The sequence below is a fragment of the Cyprinodon tularosa genome, unplaced genomic scaffold (genome assembly GCF_016077235.1).
Source record: "Cyprinodon tularosa strain WSP-4 unplaced genomic scaffold, ASM1607723v1 ctg51, whole genome shotgun sequence".
Lineage (NCBI taxonomy): Eukaryota > Metazoa > Chordata > Actinopteri > Cyprinodontiformes > Cyprinodontidae > Cyprinodon > Cyprinodon tularosa.
The window spans coordinates 3,444,217-3,466,133 of record NW_024039241.1 but is presented as its reverse complement, the minus strand read 5'-3'; the positions used below and the strand labels follow the sequence as shown (position 1 = coordinate 3,466,133).

At 39.3% G+C, this 21,917-nt stretch overlaps 1 protein-coding gene across 1 annotated transcript in view; it reads left to right on the top strand.

The window, feature by feature from the left end:
• traf4a (tnf receptor-associated factor 4a) overlaps positions 1-19,717 on the top strand; it is a 36,473-nt gene extending 16,756 nt beyond the window's left edge. Inside the window, exons 2-7 of the mRNA XM_038303361.1 lie at positions 10,684-10,735; positions 15,301-15,405; positions 15,511-15,672; positions 16,428-16,589; positions 17,351-17,506; positions 18,425-19,717. Coding sequence (XP_038159289.1) covers positions 10,684-10,735; positions 15,301-15,405; positions 15,511-15,672; positions 16,428-16,589; positions 17,351-17,506; positions 18,425-19,057 — 1,270 coding nt within the window. The 3' untranslated portion in view covers positions 19,058-19,717. The remainder of the gene's footprint in view (positions 1-10,683; positions 10,736-15,300; positions 15,406-15,510; positions 15,673-16,427; positions 16,590-17,350; positions 17,507-18,424) is intronic.
• Positions 19,718-21,917: the final 2,200 nt, after the last annotated feature.

Below are 21,917 nucleotides of genomic sequence, written 5' to 3'. Positions count from 1 at the left end.
GGCCGTCGCCTGTGGGTTAGGAGGATTGCTGTCATGCGTTACTTGGGATGTATCTTTATATTGGTCTCTAACCCTTTATTGGGATCAGCAACAGCTTTAGAAAAACAGATTTAGGTTTCTGATTATTCCAAACGTGACCTGATTTTAGAGTCATGAGAAATATTGCATCTGTTTTACTTGCAGCAGCTATCCAAAGACATTTGAAGCTGTCTGATGGATGTTTTAGGTCTTTGTAGAAAACAAGCTTCAGGCTCAATCTGTGAAAATGCTCTCACACCAAAACCCAAAGCTTTAAATTGTTCCATACTCTGATTAGCGATCACGTCTATGTGAATCGAATCCATGAAGCTGGAACCTTACCCTGGCACAGTTATGGCGCCCTGACGTGGTCGCCTTGCAGTATGAATGAGTTTGTCAAGGTGAACCAGTAGAAGGAAGAGAGGATGTGATGTGGCGCACTGCATTTAAGTAGAAGAGGAACTACTTGAGGAAAAGTCAAATCCGAAGATGAAAGAGCTTTAAAATGTCTTTTGAGACCACGTAGAGTACTAAACAAATAAGGACGCACGGCTACATTCAAACACCAATGTAGCTACAGAAACACATCAGACAGACTTCTTTCTTCATACAATTTTTTTCTTCTAGATTAATACAAAATTGGAGCAATACTGTCCCCAAATCAATCTTTTCCAACTGCATGAGAGTAAAAAGAATAATAATGAACTTTATTAATTTCACATTAGAGAAATTTACCTCTGCATTTGACCCATCACCTTGGGGAGCAGTGGGCTGCCATTGTGCAGCGCCTGGGGATCAATCCGGGATTAAGGGTCTTTGCTCAGGGACCCAGCGTGGCAGTCTGTGGGAATGGGACTCGAAATCAGAACCTCAAGATTCACAGCTCTATGCCCTAATCACTAGACCGCCACTCCCCCAGTGTGTAAATTGAAGGTATAAATGTTATTACCTTAGCTATTTCCTTGACCGATTTCTGCGCCGGACCAGCAGTGTGAATGAGCTCTCGGTCATTAAATTTTGCAAAGCATCATATATGTCCACTTTTTCAGCTTTTATCTAAAATAAGGATCAAAGGAACCAGGTTGGTTGGGAATTGAAGCTCCTGCTTTATCAGTACACGACCCCATGAATGGTTTTAGTTGCAGTTTTGATGTTATGTTACTGGTTCTCTCATTCATTTTAAAGCTTTTAATGGCTTAAAATGACAGGGTAGCTCTGCAGGGTTAGACTCACCTAAAACATCTTTCACTTGGCAGCCTAAAACACTCTACTTAGATCTACAGAGAAATTTGCATAATTAGGTCCCACTAAGTCTTGCTAAACTTCCAAGCTAATGCTGCTAGTGTTATTATAGATTAGTGTTTTTTTATTTAATGTTTTAAGACCTTAGGTTTTGAATCCAAAAGTAAAGAAAAGCATGATGCCTACAATTTGTGGGAACAAACAGAAAGCCTAAATTGGCTTTTCCCGTTCCAAACATTTTCTCAGTGACATATGCTCCATGTTAGAGTCCAATAATGCAGATGGAGGACAACAGTGTGAGGGGGGATTATGACTAGTTATAAGCTCTGCCTCCCCTCCACTCACACTTAAGAGAGGATTATGCCAACTTGCAGGCTTTTCCTCTCATCCTGCAGATGGCTTCTCCTCCTACCTCTGACCCTTTGTGTCCACTCTTCCTTCCTTTTCTCTTCTTCAATCTCTGTAGCCAGCCTCAGACAGGTGACTCTCTAGCTACTACTGGCAAAATAAAATCTGTGTGAGAAGCTGCGGTCCTCCTAGTAATATTAGTCAGCGTTTAACTGATTTCAAATCAGATTAAAGTGGGGATTTCTAACCAGGAAATGTAGATTTTTCTCAAGACTTGAAGAGTGAATTATACGTTTATAACCAAATAAATAGGATGTCAAGGCCAACTATTGCAGGCTTAGTAGAACTGTTGGGTCAGAGTTGTATTATTAGTCTTTATCTGCAAGAGGTGACATTTAAGAAAAGCAAACTGATATTTTTTTTTCTGCATTGTGTGAAGTCATTTACAGATGGCCTGTGCTCACAAATGTCAGCACAGTGAGGAAAACTGTACAGAGAGATGAGCGTTGTTACATAAGCAGTGACTGCAAACACAGCGATCGTGGCCCCAGGTGTCATGGGTCCCTGCAATGGTTTACAGGGTCAGGATATCTACTCTGTTAAAATAAAAGTCCAGCAGTATCAGAATCAGATTTTTTGTTTGTTCCATTTTTGTTGAAGATGCGTGCATTGCTCATAGTAAAAGCATCCTTTAATGTATTTCTATCTGGGCACACATCTCTGAATGGGGTGCAGGAAGAGAAGCCAGGGAAAGAGGCATCCACCCACACACACACTTTGGTAGTAATGCCTTTCTTCCACTTGCATCATTTTTCCTCTTTTTGCCAAAGCAACAAGACAGAAATAGTATTTTTTTTTTTTTCCTAGAAAGAGAAGCATAAACTGGAGAGGATCTTTACAGTGAACGAATTGTTGTCTGTATCTCCTTTCAGGCTTGTTTGACAGTGAATCAGACGTGATTTATTTCTGTCTTGCTGATGAGCATGACCTGCAAACTGTCAGCTTTTGTTACTTTAAATCAGACGGCTGTCAGACGGCGTTTGTGGCGAGGAGAGGAAGTCAGACCATTCTGCAAGTATCACATATCCAATTAGTCGTGCACTTGAGGCCCATTCAACACACACACAGTTTCCCAGCACAAGTACACAATAAAAATTATAATAGTAAAAATATCAGTTTGATAAACTAATTCTGTTTGCCTGAATTTTGAATTATGAGTCTGTTTGAAATACTTCCTTCTATTAGCTATTTTGATTAACAATTCTATTAGTGCTTTTTTTTTTGGTCTGCCATTGCACCTTTCATATTTCTTGTTTAGCCATTCTGACCTATTAATTATTTAGCCATAAAAAAGTTTCCTACACAGAATTTTCTTTGTCTCCTAAACACAAAACTTTTTGTCTATAGATCTAATGCTTGTTTCTATAGCAGTATAGCATTAAATACCATACAGTATTTATTTCACAGTGGCTAATTTGAACCAAAGTTTGGATCTGTGCTCCGATTGAGTCATCTTTATATCATCTATATCAGAAGCGCTGCCAATAACTCAACTCCTGATCGCAGTTATAACCCTGGTCCCGTTACTTTGGTGATGTAATCAATCAGGATTTTACCTGTGAGTCAATATTTTTTGCTACTATTTACTTACTGAAATAGAGAGTATATGGTCTGATGTGGGTTCATAAATAGATGTTGTCTGTTACCATGTGAATGTCTTTTAACTCAATACTGAGATTAATGCAGAGCTGTTGGTGGAAATGAAAGGTGTTCAGAAAGCAGGTTTAACTTTTACTGCATTTATTTTTATTTTTTTTTTTGAATAATTGACACCAAATAGAGATATGCTTACAGCCAAATGATCAACTAGAGGTATTAAAAAAGTGAGGAGCATGCTAGGTTAAGCCAGACAATTCGACAAACTCTTCAGGGTGATAACTTTCTTTTTTCTATCCATCCCTGCTGAGAAAACTTTGCTGATGGCGACAGAAAATGAAAAAAGAGCCGTCCAAAAATCTAAGAAAACTCTAAAAGATGTTCAGAAAGACTAAAAGAGTATTAATCAATGGTACAGTGGTACAAAGAAAATATCTATTGGGAGAATGAAAAATATAGTTTCACTTTACAATGTTTGCTCAATATGTGTACGAGTCCTGTATATGTTAATCAGTAGATATTGATCTTTTACTTTTTCGCTGTGCCACACAGCAAAAGGGCTCCACAGCTCTATCTGCCAGAGTGGCGGTGCAGGGGTAGCCTATTTTCACTCATGCTTTTAGGTAAAACATTTGTTGTTTTGACCTGTCCAGGGTGTTCCTGCCTCTCGCCCATTGACACCAGCACCCCTGGCGACCCCAGCAGGGATAAGCTCGTCAGAAAACAATGGATAGATGGATTTTTTTGTTTTTAATGAACTAAAAGATCGATATTATATCCGGCAACCAAAAATTACGCTATATCGGGCCAGAAAAAACGATTTTTATGCACACCCATACCTAGCATGTTGTGTTTTAACACTGCTCGGACTTCCTCTCAAAGTTTTTAGCAGGCCTGTCGTGTAAGCATTAAATCCCACATGTGGTGCTGCTTAACCACGTCTTCCTTCAAAGATATCAAGCACAGAAAACTTCTAGAGAAGCTGCTTTACTGTCACACCTGGTCAACTAATGGAAACATAGTGGCCAGGTGTGACAATAAAGCTCCTTTTATTTAAATAAAAGCGGCTGCAGCAATCCTGGCTGACAGCCAAACACACTGTGAGGAAAACTGATCAGGTTTCACAGGTAAAACTCACATGCAGCATCTAAAGCGTCACTCCTACCTGAGGCGCTCTCTGTCACAAAGATGAATGGTTAAGTAAGAATACCTCCGGTCAGTGAGTGCAGGTCAATGATATAATGCTGCTAAATTTAGACAACTATTCAAGCTGCATTTCTGAGGCATAAATGCCCATTTAAGCTTCATTTTTCTTTAGCACCTTTGCCCTGTTTGCTCTACACAGCATAAATACCAATAGCTCTCTGAGAGTCATTTGAAAGAAAATGAAACAACCTTGTGGTTTGTGGTCAGACGGCCTCAAAGATGCCTGAAAAAACACAAGAATCTGCTGTTTAATCTTTGGAAAAACGTTTACTCGCTTCTTGGGAAGTTTCTGTTATTAAAATGGAAGAAGCCAGTATGTGATTCACACACAGCTTTTATTATGTGGAAGCATGCCATAGATACTTTTACAAACAGTATAATAAAGTGTTGATGCGTTTAAATCTGACTCATCCGGAAGCGTAAAGCTGCCACCCAGATAAAAAGCTGGAACACGTTACAGCTTGAAGACTTTATTACTCAACCTGCTGTTGTCAGTTTATCAACCACCCAGACCTCTCAGGTCTTCTGACACAAACCTACTTCGCAGAAGCAAACGTAGAGAATCAGCTTTTAGTTGTTATTTTCCAGTAATCTGGATTAAACTCCCAAAAATTTGAAAAAGGGCTGAAACCCAAAGTTGGTTTGAATCAAGATCAAAAAAATAATTCATTTAGAGTGGCCTTTGACTTCTATCTGAAGACAATTGTTTAATTCTAACTTTAATTTAATTTTTTGTGTTCAATCATTTATCTTATTTACATTAACAGCCTATTAAAATGATTTTTTCTTCTATTTTTTTGTTACCTCCATGCCATGTACAACATTGTATTATAAATTGATATTATACATATTTTTCTTTTACTTAAAAAAATATGAAAAATGTATTGGCAGGACAATAATTTGCTTCCTGCTATAATGTGATGTAGGTATAATTTAATTTGAAATGATAGTTTATAAATCTGTAATATAAAACATAAGGGCTAAGATATATAACAGACTCAAAATTAATTTTAACCTATTTAAATTTCAACAGGTTGAGGTGAAAAGGTTGGAATCGGGCCGCTCAATATCTGATATGAATCAAATAAGGCAAAAATATTTAGTAGTCTGTCACATTTGCCTGTATTGTGAACATAGCCTGACACTGTTTCAAAGTGAGAAATTTTAATATAAATATGATTTTTTCCAATCAATTCAGCTTTGTCAAACACCCCAGGCTTCTGGGCGTCTCTATGAAAACAACTCTCCTTATTGATATAAACAGGAGGATCAGAAAAAAGCAAATCCTGACTTTTCACACAGATTTTTGAGGAATTACAGTAAGCACACATAAGATTGAGCAGGAGTTTTATTTCTTTCCAAACTTCCTGAGCGAAGGCAGAGAGTTCAGTTTTGGCCTGCAGGCAGCTTCTGTTTGGGAAAATGAAAGTTAATCCTGGTTGGAACTTGAAAAGAAACGAAGGTTTATCATGAAGATGAGAGCTATTTGGGTTGGGTTGGCGGTTGAGATGAAGCCGCCTGAGTCAGGAGTACGTTTAGCCTGTTACTGTGCTTCAGTCTTTTGATCAGTTTGTTCAGTGCGACTCACCGATCGTTCTGGCAAACACGGTGGTTTGTTTAGGAGTCTCTCTGTCAGTCCATAGATCAGGCTTCAAGGTTACCCAGGGGTCCCACGCAGCGTAGCAGACTGTCGCCAACTTGTCCTCTATGTGTGGCCCGCAGGCTGGTGGCTGTCACTTTGAAACCCCCCCTCCCCTCCCTATGATTCGCTCTGCACAGGTGAGATTAAACCTGAGGGATTTGTGCTTCTCCCCGTCTGCCTATCAGGACCTGTGTGCAGAGGGACGAAGTATGTTGCGACGGCTTTGCTCGTGATATCAGCTGGATGAACGGACCCTGCCTAAGAAGATTTGAGGATAAGAGAGAGAAAGGGCGGTTAGAGGGGAGAGCATCTCAGCAGCTGGGCAAACAGAGGGAGGTGGTTAAATTTTAATGAGGTGATTGTATTATACTGTATGTAGTCCAGTCTGAGCTGCTCCCTGTGACATCTCATCCCAACACAGGTGCCTGGCTGATGAATTTGTCCCCGGACGCTCATTGACTTGGCAGTAAACGCTGCTAACATTTCGTCATAACGTGGTTTAGATGCTTTGGTTTCTGCAAGTGTTAGGGACAATATTTCACCAGTGAAGCATTATTCAATTCGTACTAGAAGAATATCTGAGGTTAGAGATTCAGCCTTTATGAAGAGATGCACTAATCAGAAAAGCTCCTGCTTTTATAAAACTATGAAATATAACGATACAGATTTTATCTTGCTATCTTGCTAAACTATGATGTAAAAATAAATGACTGCATTATTATCTTTTTTAGGCTTTCTTGCAGTGAGTGGCCATTATTAAGGATTCCTATTTTTTTCTTTTTTAGATCAAAGACTGAATTATTTCTGTGTTTACATTTTAAACCATCTTTAACATCATATACTAGTTGTTATTCTAGCCGTTTAATGTCCCATAATGTTCATTTCACATCCAGCATGTTTCTTAACAAAGGTTGAGAAACAAAGGTTGTCTAAAAAGACATGTTTCATCTTTGTTGTCCTTGATTTAGTCGTATATTAAAAGTTCTGCCCTCTCTCTCTCTTGCAAATAAGATGCACATTTTTTTTTACATTTTAAAGAAAATACTGTTACATTTTTTTTTCCTTTAATATCCCGATACCCGTTTCTGCTTTCCCTTACTTCTCTTACTTTTTTTCCCCAAACCTAATCTTCTTTTGTTGTGTATTTTGCACTTTATATTTTCGCTGAGACAAGAGTGGTCATTTATACTGAAAAAACAGCTTTTTCCTACCTCTGCCGATAGGGAAAGAACTGCCTCTGTCAGGAACTTGTGGCAGCCTCCTCCACTAAAAACATTAGTGTGTATGTATGATTTTTAAACCCAAATATTCTTTGTTTCATTTCGAATCTTCGTAATTTTGGATGTAAACTCCAAAAAGGAACTAAAAGAACCAAGGGTTCAGCTTTTATTAAAAGTCAGGTTAGCATCATCCACTCACTGTTGTATTTTCTTCACACACTGAATCCATAAACATCATTTCAGAGTAATTTCCTATATCTGCCAGTGTTTTTCTATTGGCGGACAGTGTTAATAAATCTTGCTGTCAATGCTGTTGCTGTTTTGTAGCACTGCTGGTACTGATCAGATCCGAGATGATCTGATAAGGATTTAGAAATGTTTACCACCACTTGTTTAAAGAGCATTGGTAAAATAAGGGGGTGATATCAGGTCATCTGTTTGCAGGGATATTGAAATGGAAAAAAAAAAAGTTTCCTGTTAGACTGCATCTATGCACTGTGCTTGTTTAGCTTAAAGTTGGTCTGAGCACCAGTCCTGGTCAAGCTTTTGAAATGCTTTCACAGAGAAATCTTCATGATCTCTTCTTTATTTAGTAAGAGCCATTAGATTGAAGAGCTTCCCTAGAATGGCACAGTAGCACTAAGTCATGGTGAATTCAGTTCTAACCAATCAGATCAACCTTTAAATGAACTAATTCTGGTAACGAGCTGTTTCCATGTGCATCTCTATCTGAAACTATAAACAATTGAATTGTTGCTGTACCACACAACTGTGGTTTCACTAGGTCACGAGTTCGACTCTTGAGGCATGTTATGTTGTTGCATGCTTACAGGATCTTCTCTGCAACAAGGGATGGAAATGATCCTGACTTTCTGTGACTCTGCTCTTTCTACGCCTTTCTTCATCTCTGTGTCTCTGAGTTCGGGGCCTGAGCTGGATAGGGGCCCTAGGGCTGCTCTCCTGCCTCTGCCTGCATCGCCCCCATCCAAAGCAGAGGAACTGTCACTTGCTATCTCCCTCAGGTTTAGAGTTGCGGGACATCCAGAGCTGGCTGTCGCAGCTCCTCGGTTATGATGATGAGTTCAGTAAATGGTTTCACACAAGAGATGCTGAGTGGACTCTTGCAGCTTCTAATCGATTGACCCTCCCTCACGGCCCGTGGTAGTTTTGTTAATTGGTCTCCAGCTCACTGCTGACACACTAACCCTAATGGAGAAGAATTACTGCTGTCCCGTCATGCATTAACCTCCCTCGTCCGCCCCTCTTTCCATCAACCCTCCCTCGCTCTCAGGCCTGACCTCTGCTCCCATCCCCCTCGCATCACCATCAACAGCAGGCTCGCTCCACAGCTGGGTAGATAGAGTGAAGTGCACATGCACTCCCGGCTTGTCACATGTTTCTTTGCCCCAGGGAGTTGAGGTCAGGTGACACTGTTGACCGAATTAAAGCACTAAAAGGCAAACCCTCTTTGAGCAGTCCTCTTCCCTAATTAGTTTAGGCATAATTCAGGCATCTGGGTTAAGAGGGCTTCTTTATGCAGAAAGTCAGATTATGCCGCTAGGTTATTATACTATTGTGCAAAGCAAAAAGTATTCATAATTCTTAACTTTTTTTAATTGTCTCACATTTAAACTACTAACTTTAACCTCAGTATAATCACAAAAAGTTTTAAACAAAGAGCATCATGGATACGCGGCAGTTCAATAAGAGATGAAGCCTTGAAGAAGTTACGAGCAATTTGCCATAATGACAGAGCGTATTTGACAAGTGCAAACTTATGTAGATATAGACGTCGCGATCACGAGAGCATCAGTAAGCAGCAAAGATGCTTTTTAACTCTGGATGACCATCAGGTATTCTCCTAGCGGATTTAAAAAATCAGTTGAATAGACAACTACTAGTTAACTGGTATTTATTAAATCAGGAAGCCAAGAAGTTCAGTCTTTACTCTGGCTTAAATAATGTAGAGGGACACATTAAACCTTGCAGAGCGATTTCTAATCAAACCTTCTGGGGAGAAATGATTTTCTTTTGCATATATGGATGCATTAGAGTGGACCACTTTAAGTCCAAACCTAAATCCAATTGTGAACATGTACGATCAGACATGATTTCCACTCCATCTAATTAAGTTTTTTGCAATTTCTGCAAAGCAAAATTAGCAACATTCACATTAAAATTGTGTTAGAAGCAAAGCTTGCAGGGATGCCTTCCAGTTCACAGTTAGCTGTTCCTTTGTGCCTGTCCTTCACCCAGGATAAAAATAAATACATGTTGGAAATGTTGGCTTTTGAAAGCCCATGTGCATTTTATTTACCTCTAGTTCACTAAAACAAAAAGAGGATACTAAAATGAAAATTAGGACGTTATGGGTAAATAAAGTTTATGTTAATTATTTCTGTAAGGGCCAAAAACCAATATTATAAATATATTGTTTTTCTTACTTTTTCAATACTGTAAAAATAATCTATTGCTAGGGATCTGCCAGGACTTTTTCATGCTTTGCTATAATCCTTAAGACTCCTAGTGGCCAATTCCCTCCCCTCCCCCCCCAGAATCAAACATTAACTTATTGATTTAGGCCCAGTTCTTCTAACCTCATTGGATGATAGTGACGTTCATGCAGATACATTGTCCACTCTTGTCTTTATTTCTGGTGTTAAGTTGAACTTTGAATTTCTGGCGGCGCAGTTGTTGTAAAGGAAGGTCACACTTTTAGTTCTGGTTTGAAAAACAAAACTCTCCCTGTTCCATCACCGATTAGTAGCACTTTTTTTTTGGTTTAATTTATTAAAACACCATACCACTGTCAGACAGAGGGCCTTTAGAGTATCTACTAAGGGGAATCTTTTAGGAAATGAAAACACAGTTTTGCTTCTAAAAAAAAAAAAAATCTCAGTTTGATCAAAGCCACATAATTATTTCATTACTTCTTAACTACAGATATATGAACTGAACCACAGACAGGGGTGAAAGGCCATGGATATAGTTGATTTCTTATAAGTGAGCAACATCAACAGACGTTTTTAGCTTTCTCTGGAGTCGTTCCATAACCGATGCACAGAGCACACTGCGGTTTAGAGGATGAAAGGGCTTATTAAAGTCTGTTGCTCTCGGCTCTGGCTTCATTGTGGATGTAAAAGTGTGCGCTCTTTACGTCACACAGCCTGATGAGTCAGAGGAGTTTTCAGATTAAGGGGGAGCTTGAAAGGACTCAAAGTTTGTGCTCTGCTGCTCATGCAGTCTTTTTATCTGAGCTTGTGGATCATTTGTCAGTGGTTTGTATGTAATGCCTCTACTGTGCAATAGTCTGTTTTTAATATAAAACTTTTTTTTCCTGTTTTTTTACAGTGAGGGTGTCTTCAAATGTCCAGAGGACCAACTGCCGTTAGACTATGCCAAGGTATGAATGCACCACCTCATGACTTCACAGGAGAAACTCAGTTATTGTGCTAGCAAATCTTGCCAGGTTTAATGTATTTATGCTCATTTGATGAGCATTTAGCTTTGCTTTGGGCAGCCCACACCTTTTTTAATGTTCACTCTCACATATTTGCAGCTTACAGCAAGCAGTAACATGCATTAGTTCCAATCAGGCCTCCCGTCTTATGTCACATGAGTTGGGTACTCATTAAATCCAGTTCAAGTTGTCTGTGGTTTAGCCGTGGGCCACTATATGATTCTCATGGTGAGAACCTTGAGATAAATCAATGGTAAAAATATTTACACAAGTATGGCCAGAAGCACCACACCTGTTGCTTTATAGGAGTTTCTATCTATCTGCCGGTTGTGGGTTCAACTCCGCATGGCGGAACTGGATTCTACAGAGTCAGCCAATAAGAGTCAAATATCAGCTCCACCAGATCCTGCAGCGATGTTCCTAGTTTGGGGAGTCCAGAAGCTAGGACTGGATCAAGGTTGATTTCCACGTCGTTTCAATCTGACCAGGACTGGAAACTATTTGGCTTTGGGGGAGTATCACCCAGATACTAGAGGCAAGGTGAGGCTGGAGTGAGAGATCAGAACACGGACCTGTGTAGAGAGTGAACTAGAATGGGGCAGAGGCATTTGGCCGTGCGCTACTATGAAGCTAAGGAAGACAGCCGAAGAGCAGAGAAGGATAGCGGTAGATTGGAGCGCGACGCCAGCCACAGGTGGCCGATGCCATCTTCAGAGCAACAAGAGGAGGATGAATGATAAAAGATTTTATTGACCTTTCTAAGGCTAAAATAAATCAGTTTTTTTTTTAAAGCAAACATCCTTTTAGCATAATTTCTTACTTCATCCTATATTAACGCTATTTTTAATCTGCGCTGTTCCACCATCACAGCCATCCCTATTGGTTGCTGCGACTCAAAAAAAGAGTAAAACGTTCAGATTTTCATCTTAGGTGACCGTCGCTGCACATTGCATTGCTGTAATCGCATCAATCGGGGCATTTTATCATTAGAAATGGGTCCTTTGTGTCACTGCCACTGTTTTGTTTGCTTTTTAGATGAAAATAAAGTTAAAATGGCAGAATCAAGATAAAGCTAATACACATTTTTTCTTAGGAAAATTCCAAGCATCTGGTCCTACAAGGACAAATATCTGACCCCAGAGTAGACGGGCAGTTGTTTTAAATCCAGTGAGGCTGTGAGTGTGAACCTGACGAGCTCTGCTAACATCTGGTATCTGTGTATAGAACTCATATCAACCCATCAGGCTCTGATTGGTTAAGAGAACAGCTCTTTTGATCCCTTGGCTTTGACTTAATGTTGCAGTAAAAACCTCAATCTCTGTGTCTCAGATTTTCTGTAACCCATAAAGGCAGTAAAACAGGTTTTCACACAGTTTGAGGTACCGGTAGTACTTTGTATCATTACGCAGGATCATGATCTTGAGAAATATGTTTCAGCGTTACCCCTGTACAGTAGTTAAACAGATTGTCTTTAGATGGCAGAGAGATGAAGGCTGTATTCAGAGGCAAGTTTTCTTTAAGTATGATTTTTGCATTCAAAAGCACCTGAAGCACAATAATAAGGGACGAATCAGCTTGCTTCAGCTTTCAGGGTTTCTCTCTTGAGCAATCTGTTAGATTTAGCCTTATTCAGTCTATAAGACAAGCAACTAAAAACATGGAAGAAGCACTGAAAATAATAATGAATATTTGTCTGCAAAACATGTACACTGCAAAAACAATCCAGAAATAAGTAAAAAATGGCTTAAATTAAGTATATTTAGCCTTAATTTGAGCAGGTAAATAAGATGATTTGCCAATGGAATGAGTATTTTCACTCTTAAAATAAGATAGTTAGATAATATTTACTTGAAATAAGACGATAAAATAGTTTTTTCTTATTTTAAAAGGAAATTGTCTTGTTCCATTGGCAAAGTGTCTTACTTATCTCCTCAAATCAAGGAAAAACACACTTATTTTAAGAAAAAATAACTTATTGAGATTTATATTTTTTGCAGTGTAGGTAAAAGTGGTTTTACTCCTTTTTACAGAAACCATCTCATAAGCGTTCCTCAGTCTAATATTCTGCCACATTCAGCTGCTTAAACTGCGTTGCTTAAACATTTATATTGATCTATAGAAGTCGATCTATCTGATCGATAGATTTTCGGGCCAGGATTATCTTGTATTTTGTGGATTGTCTCAGATGATGCTTCATTTGGTAGTTTTATAACGCATCTTCAAAGATCATATGTGGTGTTCTTCATGGCTCCATTCTTGGCTCTCTTTTTTTTATTTATTTTTTTAGTAACTTTATGTCCATAACTGCTGCTGCGAGATCTCTGACTAACACCTAGAAATATGGGTCATATCATACCTAACTTTTATTCACTGTATCTGCTCCCTGTTTGTAAAAGAAGCTATTTTAAAATCCTGCATCTGCCGATAAGATTTCTAGGTGGTAAATAGATCTCAGAGTTGAAGGTCATGTAGGAACCATGAAGACAAAAACCTGATCACTTAATGTTATTTGATTAAACAAGGAAAGAAAATAACTTCCTGAAATGTGCAAAGTGTTTGCAGAGACAGTGAGGAAGGAATTCATTTTGGCAAAGAAACTTAAAGGGAAAATGGGAGGAGCCTGAACTGGAGAGGGATAAGAGCAGCAGCAGCTTGGTGCTAGGAGCTATGAAGGCGCCTGTAATAGCAGGGACTCCCCCAAGGGAAGGATGTGTTCATGGCACACCTGTCAGACATTGTTATTTACCAAGGCGCTCCCAGGCTCCTAGTCGCCTGCAAATTACCCTATCCTGGTGGTCTCCTGTCAGGGTTACCGTGATGCTCGTTGCACACTGTCCTTCCAAAAACGTGCATAAACACAACCATGCAGCCACATAAGAACAGCGCTGCAGTCATTAAAGGATTGTACTGCTGCCACTGCTGCTTTGGTTGTGTTGAAGGGCTGAAATTGCTGCAGCAGACAGAATAAACCTCCATCTTCAACCAAAGAGCTTAACCTCCTCCCCAATGAGACTAAGTTATTAAAAGGTCATGCTTGCTGCCGTCCCTGCAGATTCCAAGACTGGGACAATGGGAGAGTGCTTCAGTTTGCTTTATGGGATTTAGCGTTTTTCTTCTTTTCCAGAGTTTTTCCAAAGCAGCAAAAAAAAAACGTGCCTCCTCTCAGAATCTGGATTGAATCTCTTACATGTCTGTAATTTCTGTAGGTTTTAAGATTAAACATATTTATATATTTTTTTGTTATTTAACTGCAATTTCCTCCAAAGTTTCAGTGCAGTTGATCAAAGCGCAACTGTTAAGCTGTGATTTGTTTAGAGGGCTGCTGTGACATTTGTTAGGAAGTGGCTTTTCTTGTTTGACCAGTTTCTTTTTTTTTTACCCTGATAGGATGACAAAGCTTAATTTCACAACTTTAAAGCCACAGGACAACAACCCAGTCAGGAGGATTTGGGGGGATTGTAGCTGTATACTTTCTCCTTTTCATTGTTGTGTGACCACAGATAAATATTTCTCTCCTTTTTTTACATCTTATTTCTCTGAGGTCCCATAAAGTCATAAAGTTCATTATTATCAGTGCAATGGCAGCTCTGACTCACTGTGCTGCAGCATGATGATGGTTTCTTCCTGGAAAATAAAGCCAAATTCCTCAAGTTCTCTGTGCACCTCAGTAAAAACAATGCATTCTTTCCAATATCTGTTATTTACACAGTCAAACCAATTATCTGGCCTTGCAGCTGATAATTGTGTAGTTTTAAACTAAAAGAAGGCAGTTCTTTACTACCATTTCTTGGCTGACAGTGAGTTTCTGGTTAAACTAGACTTTGTAGTATGTTTCAAAGTCCATAAATAGAAGAACCTTACGAACACTCCTTCCTCCAATCAGATAAAGCGTAAACTCTACAAAAAATGTGTCAACTTAAATAAGGGAAGAACAAAATGTAAATATAAGCCTGTATGGAAATTAAAAGGTCTAGATAAAGTACTGGGAGTTTATGTACAAATCTTTTATTCCAACCTAAAGAAAAAAACTTTTCCTTCTTAGTGGTAGGAAAAGCTGTTAAAAGCAAGTTGTCAGGCCCGCCGTCGTAAACGATGCAAATATAAGAAGAAACGTATGCAGCTACGGCAGCTCTTACACCATGAGCTGCTTTATCACTTTCAAGTATGCATCTAAGAGGACAAGGTGGCGGGCAGGAATCACTCTGAAATACGGAAGCCCAAGCAGTACATTAGTGGGGAAAAAATTTGTTTTCCCATCTTCTGTTTTAGCAGGGAATTGGAATTAATAAATCAATCATGCAGCCCTGGGATGATGTGTGTTAGTCTAGGGTTTTGGAAATGACTAGAGGAAAATGGCTCATCGTTAGAGATCAAAAACATAAAAAAAAGATGAATTACTTTTCTTTTTTTTTTATTGAACAAAGGTGTATAAATATGGAGGTTGCTGTGTGTCTATATTTGTTGATTAAATCTACTACCCTGACTCCATGCCACCTTTTTACCCTCAGATCTACCCAGACCCAGAGCTGGAGCAGCAGATTCTGGCGTTGCCCATCCGCTGCATCCACAGCGAAGAGGGCTGCCGCTGGACTGGACAGATGAAGCAGCTGCAGGTGAGAAGAAGCTCTTACCTCCTCCACTCCTCTCTCACTCACTTGCTTCAGTGCCCAACAACACATGAAGTAAATATGCTAAACATGTCTGTATGTTTTCTTCAGGGCCACTTCTCCACCTGCGCCTTCAACGTGATACCGTGCCCCAACCGCTGCTCCGTAAAGCTGACCCGCCGTGACTTACCGGACCACCTGCAGCACGACTGCCCTAAACGCAAGGTCAAGTGCGAGTTTTGTGGCAGCGAGTTTACCGGCGAGGCTTACGAGGTAAACACAGTTTTGATGGCAAAATACATGGAAAGATGACTCATGATGTCAAATGAAAGAAATAGCTGTGCGTCTGAGTTTTAGGAAAAATATTTCCGCTAACATAAGTGCTTGAGGAATTCAACTAAACTTTGACTGCATCTCTTATACTAAGAGGTGTTTTTTTTTTTTTTTTTTTTTTCCTGCTAGCGAGTGAGCTGAGGCGCCTCATGCTGCTCACTGGCACTTCTGTTAATCCAGACTCTGCCCTGTTTACTCTGCACACCTTTCCAGAATGACTCAATCTGCCTTCCTCTTTCAAATGCACAATTATATCAAACGTTAAAGACATGTTTTAGGAAGGTTTGGTTCATTAGTTTTTGGAACATTCACTGCTTAAACTCAGTATATGTTGTTGAAAGTCATAAAGTGGCTTTTCAGACCTCGGAAAGCAAGTTTCAGAATGTTCAGTTTGACATCCTGTTGGAAGAAAAAACTCAGCTTCAAAACCACCTTTCCAAACTAAAATACTAAAGGCTCCTATGCAGTCTGGAAAAAAATCAGAATAAAGAATAAAAACAAGAGTATGGAAATCCCTTTTCTATTCCATGTTTAGTTGTAATCCCTCTTCCCTCACCTGTCCTTTCATCTTTTCTTTATTTCCTTCCTTTCCACACCCTTCCTCATTCAGTCAGTTTTTTTTTTTTACATATTTATATAATTGATAGATTCCCTAATCACATTGTTGTTTCATGTTTTGTTGTTATTTTTCCCAGAACCACCAGGGTGTGTGTCCTCAGGAGAGCGTTTACTGTGAGAATAAATGTGGGGCGAGGATGATGCGTCGCCTGCTGTCCCAACACAGCATGGCCGAGTGTCCCAAACGCACACAGCCCTGCAAGTACTGCGGAAAAGAATTTGTGTTCGACACAATCCAGGTGGGTTTCACATGAAGCAAAAGACCAAAAACTGTTTTTTATAAAAATGTTTAAATGGTGAATAAGAGCCAACCCATATCTGACATGACGACGGACAGAGATGCATTTCTTTTCATGAAAGTATCACTGCAGCAGCTTTCTGTCTGAGGCCTCAGCAGAGCAAAGAAGGTCAAAGAAGTGCTGTAGCAGCAGGATGTTTCCATTCAGGGTGTCTCTGTCCTTCTCCAGCTGGATGCTGCCATTAATGCTTTTAACTCAAAGCACCTTCCTCTCAGCACTTCTTTGACAAAAGGGAACGCAATGATTTCCCTTCCTCTCACATACTAGGTCAAGACGTGCTGAACTAAACTAATCTGGATCGCAGTGTGAAACAGCTGATGTTGTGTATTGTTCTGGATTTTCACTATAGTGTGATCAATGCAACTATTCTCACTCTTCTGACCATTTTAATGATTTCTGCTGTCTGATTCTTTACACATACTTCTTGCTCGATCAACTCGTTCATTTAAGCTCATCTCTTTAGTTTTAATAGCATTTTACAAAATGCAATTTTTATTATTTTCTATTAAGCACAATTCAATTACCCAGTTAAATGCATGCCTGTTAGCTTAAATTTAGAATACAATCGGGTCAAAGAATGTTAACAATATTAGTTGATGAAAGGTTTTCTATCTGCCATTTAGTTTATCCTTGTTGTATTTGAAATTAGTTGTTGTCAAAACAAAACAAAATGTTTATTGTTTTCATTCTTATCTTTATAGAACCACCAATATCACTGCCCACGCTTCCCTGTCCAGTGTCCAAACCAGTGCGGCACTCCTAACATCGCCCGGGAGGACCTGGCCAATCACGTGAAGGACAACTGCGGCAATGCGCTTGTCCTCTGTCCCTTCAAAGATGCCGGCTGCAAACACAGGGTAAGGCTGACCTCTGTCCGTTCTCCTGAAACCCCCCATCTCTGGAGGAATTCTCATTGTAACACAGCTATTAGTGTTAATCATTCACCAGGATGCTTTTTTTAAATCACATTTTTTTTTGTGGCCTTGGTAGCTAGGCCTAATGCTTCTGTTTGGCACCTTTATGGCTTAGATAACAGAATAGACATTTATAAGTGACACAACATCTATTGTCCATATTTAAAGATATAAACAGATATAAGATATAGCTCAGGAAAAAGGACAATTTAGTGCTTTTAAAATTTTTTATATAGACAATAATAGAAGAATCCTTCATTTGTCCATCATAGAAGGGTCCAGATATATCAGGGACAAAGTTATGGTCAGGTGGAAGCACACAGATACCTGTAGAAAATAAGCACTCCCCAATAAAGAGCAAATTAAGTCTGGTTTCCTATCTAGTTTCCTAGACGTTTGGCCTCCATCAAAAGCTACAAATTCATTTTTAGTAAAAGCTTTAAACTAGAAAATGATTACTATATAACTAAGCTTTCCTCATTGGAAAAATATTTAAAAAATTAAAAAGCTTAAAGTAAAAACAAACTTAAATATAAAAGTAATACATTAAATTTCCTTTAGATTATGGAAAACTTAAGTGGTCAATTATCCTACCAGGTAATATCCCTATGATTTCTTACATTTCAGAGGTGTTAAAGTTGCAAAGGAGCAGCTCCTGAGCTTAAACAATCATTTTAAACACATGTCAGCTTGGTAACAATAACTCTGTGGTATTTTATTTGAATAAAAGATAAATTCAATCTAATGTATTTAGAATCTATAATGTTAAATAACACAGGACTCCAATAACGTAGCTGTTTATCAGCATGAGCACTTTTCAGATGAAAAATTAGACATGATTCATCTGTTTTCTCTCCACAGTGCCCTAAACTGGCTATTGGCCGTCACCTGGAGGAGACCACCAAGTCCCACCTTACCCTGATGTGTAACTTGGTTGGACGCCAAAGGCAAGAAATTCTAGAGCTGCGAAGAGAGATGGAGGAGCTGTCGGTCAGCCAAGACGGTGTCCTCATCTGGAAACTCAGTGACTACTCTCGCAAACTGCAGGAAGCCAAACTCCGGAGCAACCACGAGTTCTTCAGCCCACCGTTCTACACTCACCGCTACGGTTACAAACTGCAGGTGTCAGCTTTCCTGAACGGCAACGGCAGCGGCGAGGGCTCCCATCTGTCCGTCTACATCCGCGTTCTACCGGGGGAGTACGACAACCTACTAGAGTGGCCGTTCTCCTACAAGGTGACGTTCTCCATCCTGGACCAGAGCGACCCGTCTCTTTCCAAACCTCAGCATATCACAGAGACCTTCAACCCCGACCCCAACTGGAAGAACTTCCAGAAGCCCAGCAGCAGCCGCAACTCGCTGGACGAGAGCACCCTGGGCTTCGGCTATCCCAAGTTCATCTCACACGAAGAAATCAAGAAGAGGAACTACATCCGAGACAACTGCATCTTCATCAAGGCTTCTATAGATATTCCCCAGAAGATAATGGGTTAAGATCCATTGTTTTTATTTTTTGTTATGAAGGAGAAAGAAAGGTTAAAGACCAGAACTAATAATTAACCTTAAAAACTTCAAAACATTTACCCTTTATATACTTCCTGCCCTCACAGCCTCTCCACCCCGGAGCTTAAAGGGAGTCTGGTTGTACGAGCTGACTTTAAGGAACTAGAGGGGGAAATGTTTGGTCTGCAGAACTGTCACTCGTTGACTTTTCGTTTTTTATTTGAGTTTCTTTATATTTGCTGACCTTGTAATCGCCCTCTACAATGTAAAGCCTTTGAAATCAAACAGTGCCTAGAGTGTTTATCTTGAGTTATACTTTAATTTTTATTTTTTTTCTGCAGTACCAACCTAAACAAATGTGGTAATGATGTAGAAATAAGGTGGAGGGGCATCTGTAAGCTAAAAGAAGCTCTGGAAAAGTTCAAACATTCTCCATTGAAGATGGAACCAAGCTGATTAAACCTCATGCCCACATGCCTTTTGTTTACATCCCAGTATCTCCTCGAACAAACCCACAGATCCTGGAAGAAATGAAAATGGATAAATAAATAAATTGGTTATTACATTTTAAAAAATTAAACATAATAGATAATTTGATTTAAAAATGTGCTTACAATGAAACCTACGCCGGTTACTATCTATGATAAGAAAGAGAAAAGCCAGAACCCAGAAAAACTGAATTTTTTTTTATTTTTTTTTTTTTTTTTTTATGTTACAAAAGAAGAGGGCATTAAAAACAATACGCAACAATACTAAACATCTGTTGTTACCTTAGCAGAAACCAGATAGCCCTCTCTTGTGTTGGTTCTAACCAGAGCTCGGATCATTTCAGGAGACCTCTGATTTACCAAACACATCCTTAACTTTTATAATGGAGTTCTTACACTACCAAGAGCAGTTAAAGCACCTTTCATCAGTCTCCTCCCAACAGTCCGAATGCACGTGCATTTAAGAGTGAAGGAAAAGCCATGTGGCCTTTTACATAGTTTGTCTTCGCATGAGGGTTTTAAGGGTGAGCAGGGCGAACGCATGCTTCCTACGTCAAAACCTGGCTCTCACCTTCTTTTTTAATGTAAGATGTATTCTTGAAATCCTCACTTGATGACTATTCTCTAACTTTTTTGTTACCATTTAAAAGTTGACAACTGTCAAAAGTTAGCTTTTCAGATTTTTTTTTTTTTTTTTTTTTTTTACTAAAATGTGAACACCCTTGGTGGTATAACCTATAAAGACAATGAACATTTGGATTAAATGTACTGTTTTACACACAAGGGGAATAAAAGGTGTTAAGATGCTTGGTGTGAAGGACTGACTGCATCTCTGACATCATCACTGCTGACACCTCAGCTCAAAGGGACAATGTTGAGCAGCCCTTTGCTAAACACCCGTTTCCATCAAAGCACCACCAGGACCTAAGAGGACTTTGATGACACGGTTTACTTATGATATATGTGAATACTGATGTAAGAACGCAGAAGCACATTCTGTCTTTTTATTATTCCACATGGAGGGGGGAGGGATTCTTGATTTCTTGTCATGATACCAGCTGATATTTTACAGTGACATGAGAAAGCAAGGAGATAAAAACCCTTTTTTTGTAAGATTCTGTATTTTTAAAGATGCTTAAATGTTTTATACAAACTCTTTATGTTGGAGAGTCGGGGTTGACTTTGGGAGTTTTCAGACCCATTCGTCTTTTGAACATTTGGTAATTTGTTTGTCTGTGTGGTTTGAGCCTGTTCTCTCTGTATTATTTCCTCTTAAAAAGTATTTATTTTAAGGAGCCATCTTGAGTTTAGACTGATGGCACAAATGTTTTAATATGTTGCTTAATGAGTGCTTGTCAATTTCTTATCTGAAATAAAATACCATATATTATAGATGTTTTACCCTCCTGCTTGTTTGCTTTATAGACAGTTTTTTTGCCTGATTACATCAAAACCTTAATATACAGGTGCTGGTCATAAAATTAGAATATCATGAAAAAGTAGATTGATTTCAGTAATTCCATTTAAAAAGTGAAACTTGTATATTATATTCATACATTACATACAAACTCATATATTTCAGATGTTTATTTTGTTTAATTTTGATGATTACAAATGACAACAAATGAAAATCTCAAATTCATCATATCAGAAAATTAGAATATTGTGAAAAGGTTCAAAATTGATGGCCCCTGGTGCCACACTCTAATCAGCTAATTAACTCAAACCATCTGCAAAAGCCTTTAAATGGTCTTTCAGTCTAGTTCTATAGGCTACACAATCATGGGGAAGACTGCTGACTTGACAGTTGTCCAAAAGACGACCATCGACACCTTGCACAAGGAGGGCAAGACACAAAAGGTCATCGCTAAAGAGGCTGGCTGTTCACAGAGCTCAGTGTCCAAGCACATTAATAGAGAGGCGAAGGGAAGGAAAAGATGTGGTCGAAAAAAGTGTACAAGCAAGAGAGATAACCGCACCCTGGAGAGGATTGTGAAACAAAACCCATTCAAAAATGTGGGGGAGATTCACAAAGAGTGGACTGCAGCTGGAGTGAGTGCTTCAAGAACCACCACACACAGACGTATGAAAGACATGGGTTTCTGCTGTCGCATTCCTTGTGTCAAGCCACTCTTGAACCACAGACAGCGTCAGAAGCGTCTTGCCTGGGCTAAAGAGAAACAGGACTGGACTGCTGGTGAGTGGTCCAAAGTCATGTTCTCTGATGAAAGTAAATTTTGCATTTCCTTTGGAAATCAAGGTCCCAGAGTCTGGGGGAAAAGAAGAGAGGCACTTCATCCACGTTGCTTGAAGTCCAGTGTAAAGTTTCCACAGTCAGTGATGGTTTGGGGTGCCATGTCATC